At 41.9% G+C, this 5,881-nt stretch overlaps 1 protein-coding gene across 1 annotated transcript; it reads left to right on the top strand.

The window, feature by feature from the left end:
• Window positions 1-3,917: 3,917 nt before the first annotated feature.
• Window positions 3,918-5,495, top strand: LOC104221385 (uncharacterized). Its single transcript, XM_070169423.1, has 3 exons — window positions 3,918-4,096; window positions 4,382-4,835; window positions 5,370-5,495. The coding sequence occupies exons 1-3, from the start codon at window positions 3,918-3,920 to the stop codon at window positions 5,493-5,495; spliced, it is 759 nt and encodes a 252-aa protein (XP_070025524.1).
• Window positions 5,496-5,881: the final 386 nt, after the last annotated feature.

Raw genomic sequence — 5,881 nt, 5'->3', positions numbered from 1 at the left:
TGCCAAACTTGACTCCTTTCGAACTGATTGAGTTCATCTTGCATTGTATTTACCCAATCTGCATCCTGCAAAGCCTCAACAACATTTTTAGGTTCAATAAGAGATAAAAAGGCATTAAAAGCACACAAATTCTTTAATTGTGATCTAGTTTTGACTCCAGATGTTGGATAAGTGATAATGTTCTCAATAGGATGAGAACTTTGATACTTGTGAGGTTTCACAACCAACTGGTTTCTACTAGATGCTTCTCCCATGTTCAGTTGCTGAGGAACAGGGTCATGAACAGGTTCCTTTGGGGGATTTATTTCAATTCCTCTTTGACTAGTTCCCCCTGTCAGGTTGCCGTGAATGGAAGAACCTGTTCCATCACATGTTCCTTCTTTTGGTGCCACTTTGACTTGTGCTGAGTCTTCAGTCAAATCCTTTACCAATCCAAAGGCTTCATCTTCATGTTCCTGTCTCTCAGAAAGAATGTTAGTTTCATCAAATACTACATGCACACTTTTTTCTACACACAAAGTTCTTTTATTGAACACTTTATATGCTTTGCTATGTGAAGAATATCCCAAGAATACTCTCTCATCACTTCTGGGGGCAAACTTACCTAGGGAGTCTTTTCTATTATTGTGCACAAAGCACTTTCATCCAAATGCCCTAAGATGGGATATATTTGGTTTTCTCCCTTTAACTAACTCATAGGGAGTCTTCTCTACAAGAGGTCTAGTCATGCATATATTGATAATGTAACATGCAGTGTTTGCAGCCTCTACCCAGAAACTATGGGGCAATTTACTAGAGAGAAGCATAGTCCTAGCCATGTCTTCAAGAGTCCTGTTTTTTCTTTCAGCTACTCCATTTTGTTGAGGAGTCCTAGGGGCAGAGAAATTATGATCTATACCATTTTCATTACAGAATTCAGCAAACTTAGCATTTTCAAATTCAGTTCCATGATTAAACCTAATGGATGCAAGTTGATTTCCCAATTATTTTTGGGTTTTTCTAACACAAGCAGTAAACATATCAAATGCTTCATCTTTAGATGTTAGAAATAGTAACCAGGTAAATCTAGAATAATCATCAACAAGTACCATTACATATTTCTTTCCATTTCTGCTCATGGTTCTCATTAGACACAGAGATCCATATGGACCAGTTCCAACGACTTGGTTGTGCTTACCATTTTCTTACTTTTGAAGGATGATCTTACCTGCTTCCCCCTTGCACAGGCCTCACAAACTTTGTCTTCCTTGCACTTGATGTTAGGTAACCCTATCACCAAGTCCTTAGAGACTAATTTGTTTAGCTGATTCAGACTGGCATGACCAAGTCTTTTGTGCCACAGGAGGGGATCATTATCCAGCACACTTAGGCAGGTATGTTCTTTTTCTGAGAGAGTAGACAAATCTACAATGTAAATATTGTGAACTCTTTTTCCCTGCAAAACAATCTTGTCAGTGATAAGGTTAATCACAAAGCATTTGGTAGAGGTGAATGCTACAATGTTACCTCTATCACACATTTGTGACACACTAATCAGGTTGTATTTCAAGCCATCTATCAAGTAGACATTCTCAATGGAGTGAGAGTCTATCTTACCTACCTTTCCAACCCCAATAATATCACCTTTCTTCCCATTTCCAAAGGAGACATTACCTCCCTTTAAATCCTCAAGTGAAAGGAACTGGTTCTTGCTTCCAGTCATATGTTTTGAGAAGCCACTATCCATGTACCATATTTGGCTACTTCCCTTCACTTGGACCTCTTGTTCATCATCTGATTCTCTGATGGCCATAATTGTTTGTTCATCTCCAGCTTCATCTTCTGAGTCCTCATCTGATGTTTCTTCCCAGGCAGCAACCATACCTTTGTTGATCCTTTGTTCCTTTTTGGTTGAGCCTGTTCCTTCTTCCTGTTCCTTCGTTCAGCCCTTTCCTTCTTCCACTCAATTTCCCATTGAGGACAATTCTTGATCATGTAATCAGTCTTACCACATTTGTAGCAACCCTCATTGGTCTGTTTCTCAGGAGCCCTTGGTTTGTTGAAGGTTGTACCTCTTGAAGAACCCTTTCCTCTTATCAGATGCCTTTTGAAATTTCTTGTGATCATAGCCATTTAATCATCCTCCAGATCTGAACCTTCAGTAATTCTGAGAGCTAGACTTCTTTCCTTCTTGGGTGCATCCATTTTCATGGTTTGCCTTCTTAGTTCATAGGCAGTGAGGTTTTCAATTAGTTCATCCAGCTTGAGGGTAGCAATATTCTTTGATTCCTAAATAGTAGTGATTTTGCTTTCCCAAGAGACTGACAGAACCCTTGCCAAAATCTTCTCAACTTTGTATTCTTCAAGAATAATCCTTCCAAGAGACTTAAGTTCATTTGTCAGTATGGTGAACCCTGTATACATCTCTTGGATGGTTTCTCCTTCATTCATGGTGAAATTCTCATATTGAGAATACAACAGTGTTCCTCTAGATCTCTTCACTTGAGGTGTTCCTTCATGAGCCACTTGCAGAGTGTCCCAGATTTCCTTAGCAATGGTACAACTTTAAATTCTACTATACTCATCTGGACCCAGTCCACACACAAGCCATTTCTTGGCCTTAGCATTCTTCTCCCATTTCTTCAAGTCTTCAGCAGTGCAGTCAGCTCTTGTCTTTGGCACATCCACTCCTTCAGCATTCTTCTTTGTAGTTGCTAGAGGACCATCAGTGACTATGTCCCAGAGTTCATAGTCTTCTCCTATGATGTGATCCCTCATCCTGTTCTTCCACCAAGAATAATACTGACCATTGAAAAGTGGAGGCCTAGCAGTGGATTGCCCGTCCCAGTTCCCAGGTGGTGCACTCATTTTGATATTTTCCTAAGGTATTAACCTCTTCAAGGATAACCCGCTCTGATACAAATTGATGTTCTAATCGTCAATACCACACAAGAGGAGGGGTGGTTTGTGTGGTACCCAATTTTCGCTCTAGAAGAACCTGATTCTTCTATGTGTTCTAACTACTACTGTTTGCGGAATAATAAGTACATAAAATAAAGAACACATATATTTTTACGTGAAAAACACCTGGCTCAAAAGGTGAAAAAATCACGACCCACTGCTTAGTAGGATTTTCCCAAACTTCCACTAACATTACTGAGCTAAAACAGCATTTACAAAACTTTTTGTAAACCTAAGGATTAATTCTAATCTCGTTGTGGCACACAGCCTCAACTGTTGCGACAACTTCAAGTTAGCTATAACTTGAACATTCTAAGTATCTAATACAATTGCTTCTATGAAAGCTGAAAGGTACAACTTTAAACCACCTACTACAATTAAACTAGAATAAAAGAAAGACACAATGGAACTGGTTCTATCTCGTTCAAGTAGCTTCAGGAGTGCACACTCAAATCTGACATAAATTGCTTGGAAAATTGCCTTGCTCTTTTCCTCTCAATTTAGTTTAACTTCCGCGTTTGTGCAATACTTGTAAAAGATCACTGTCATTTAATAGGTTAGTAATCAGAGTTTTATTGGGACTCAATTGCTGATCTTCTATAGTAATTGAGTCCTTGAAGATCTCAAACTCCAACACTATCTTTATCCTGGATTGTGTTCTCTTCATATAAGGAGACTTTCTGCAACCTTTTCGACCAGATCAGGAGATATTACTGCTTGATCAGTATAACTTATCTCCTTCACGTGCACCTCACATGTATAAGTTGATCATGACTGCGCTTCACAAGATGGACCTGGTCCATGACTGAGTTCATTTGTCATTCTTCAAAACTTCACCTGTTCTTAGGCCAACACCGGTGACCTGGGACACCAAATAAATTATTCCAAGTGGCGACCCTAATTAAATAAAAATAATCCTATTTCGATTTATGTCACTTTAATTGGAAAAACTCCCTTATACCCCTCGGGTGGTAAAAATGAGGTGTGATAGAGGCAAGTTAATAAGGCTTCAGCGCCAAGCCACAAAGGTGTTGTTCTCGAGCATAGACAAGGACAAAGATCGAGGATGGATGGGCCGATTTGTCGGAGTGAGGACTACTGACATAATCCCGACCGAGAAGATGCCATTCCTCGAAGAATGGAACATGAAGCATAAGTACAAACCCACCAATAACTTATGTTGATTGTTTTGCTTCCTTTATCTTTCCTCATCAACATTCTTTATTACTATGCAGCGGTCTCTTGGGTGCCTGGTGCAATTCCGAACCTTGAGGGCTAGGTTCGAAAACTGGCATCGACCTCTTCATACGCCGAGCGTTCGTGGCTTGATTTGGCAAGGGGCCGATAGGAGGCCAAGAATCATGGTAAGTTTTTTTTATGTGTTTAATATTCTTCTCTAAAATGTCTCTTTTTTATTTTTACCTAGTTTCCTTTCACACAGGTCTCAGAGACAAAGCTATCATGAGGCCACCCCCGCTGGGGAAGAGGAGGAGGCTCCGAAACCGACCAAGGATAAGAAGAGGAAAAGGGTTTCGCCCTCTGATACTCCAAAGCCTAAGAAGAGCACGACTTGTAGGTCGAAGAAAGATACTGCCGCTTTGCCTACAGATGTAGTTCAGAGGCTACGAGATGAGGAAGAGGAAAATGAAGATGTTGACTTCGAGCTGGTGGCTCGAAAGAGGAGCGCCGAAGTCCCAAAGGTTGTTGAACCAATCATGGTTGAAGAAGTTCAGCTTCGGGCCGAAGAGATTTTGGACGGTGGCCCGAGCAAAGTCCCCGAGTTATCGGAGGTCGAAGATGTCTCCCGCCATGATAGGCAATCGGTGGATGTACCTGAAGGTGCCAGTTCTGAGGCCCTTCAAAATGAAGAGAACACCCCAAGTGACTCACTTGGGGCAATAGACATTAGCGATTCACCGCTCCCAATATTTTTTGAGGGGCAAATTCATGAAGCCCATGCCATCGGGACCCCCGATGTGGGAACGACCCATTAAGGGGAAGACATTTTCCGTGGTTGCTTCACGTGGATCGAAGATACCTCCGATCTGGGTGATGCATCGAGTATCTTCGATGAAGCCCATCGACTTCTAAGTCAGGTGAGCCTTAGCTCCCTTTGTTAATATTATCTTAGTCTTTATTTCTTCTTGTCTGATTTCCTTTCTTTTTTCATCGACTTTGACGCTCCATCGAGAAGCATTTTCTAAATCCCGAGCAGATCTGGGACGGTGTGAGGCCGATCTCAAAAAGCTTATGGAAGAGAGAGATGCCTAAAACTTTTTATTGGGCAAAAAGAAGAAGAGATCAAGGACCTCCGAGCTGAATTGGCAACAGCTCACAAAGGGCAAACCGACCTGATTGAACAGGTAACGTAATTTTTTGGAAGCTCATTTATTAATCCGAAGATGATGACTTACACTTCAATATTGCAGGTTCAGCAGAAGCCTGAAAATATCGAGCAACTCCGCAAGGAGGCCAAGATGAAGGAGGAAGAGAATCTGGGGTGGACGCAAAATATGGATCGTCTTGCCTCGGAGAAAGACATTGCTCGGACCTAGCTGTCTTCGGCCGAACGTCAACTCCAAAGCATAAAGGAGGAGAGTTTGGCCCGAGCCAAGAAAATTGAGGAGCTCAAGGTTTGGTTGGTCGCTGAGCTTGCAAAGGCCACATCTGAGGCAGAAAGAGTAAAAGCCGATGCGGAGGCGGTCGTGGCCGTCTATCGAGGTGATGCTGAAACCTCTCATGCTCGTGCAAAGGAAATTTCCAATGCCGCTCAGGTTCGATTGTTCTGCGTTACCGAGCACGCCAAATGCCAGTCTCGGAGAGAGACTCTTGAAGCGATTCATGCTCGTGGTTTTGTCCTTACTACCGATATCGAGAACGCGAAGTGCTAGAGGACGAAGCCAAAGTTTTGCTCTCTGATGATGATGACTCCGTGAGCGTG

The sequence above is a fragment of the Nicotiana sylvestris genome, chromosome 3 (genome assembly GCF_000393655.2).
Source record: "Nicotiana sylvestris chromosome 3, ASM39365v2, whole genome shotgun sequence".
Lineage (NCBI taxonomy): Eukaryota > Viridiplantae > Streptophyta > Magnoliopsida > Solanales > Solanaceae > Nicotiana > Nicotiana sylvestris.
This window is presented reverse-complemented; position numbering and strand designations above follow the sequence as displayed.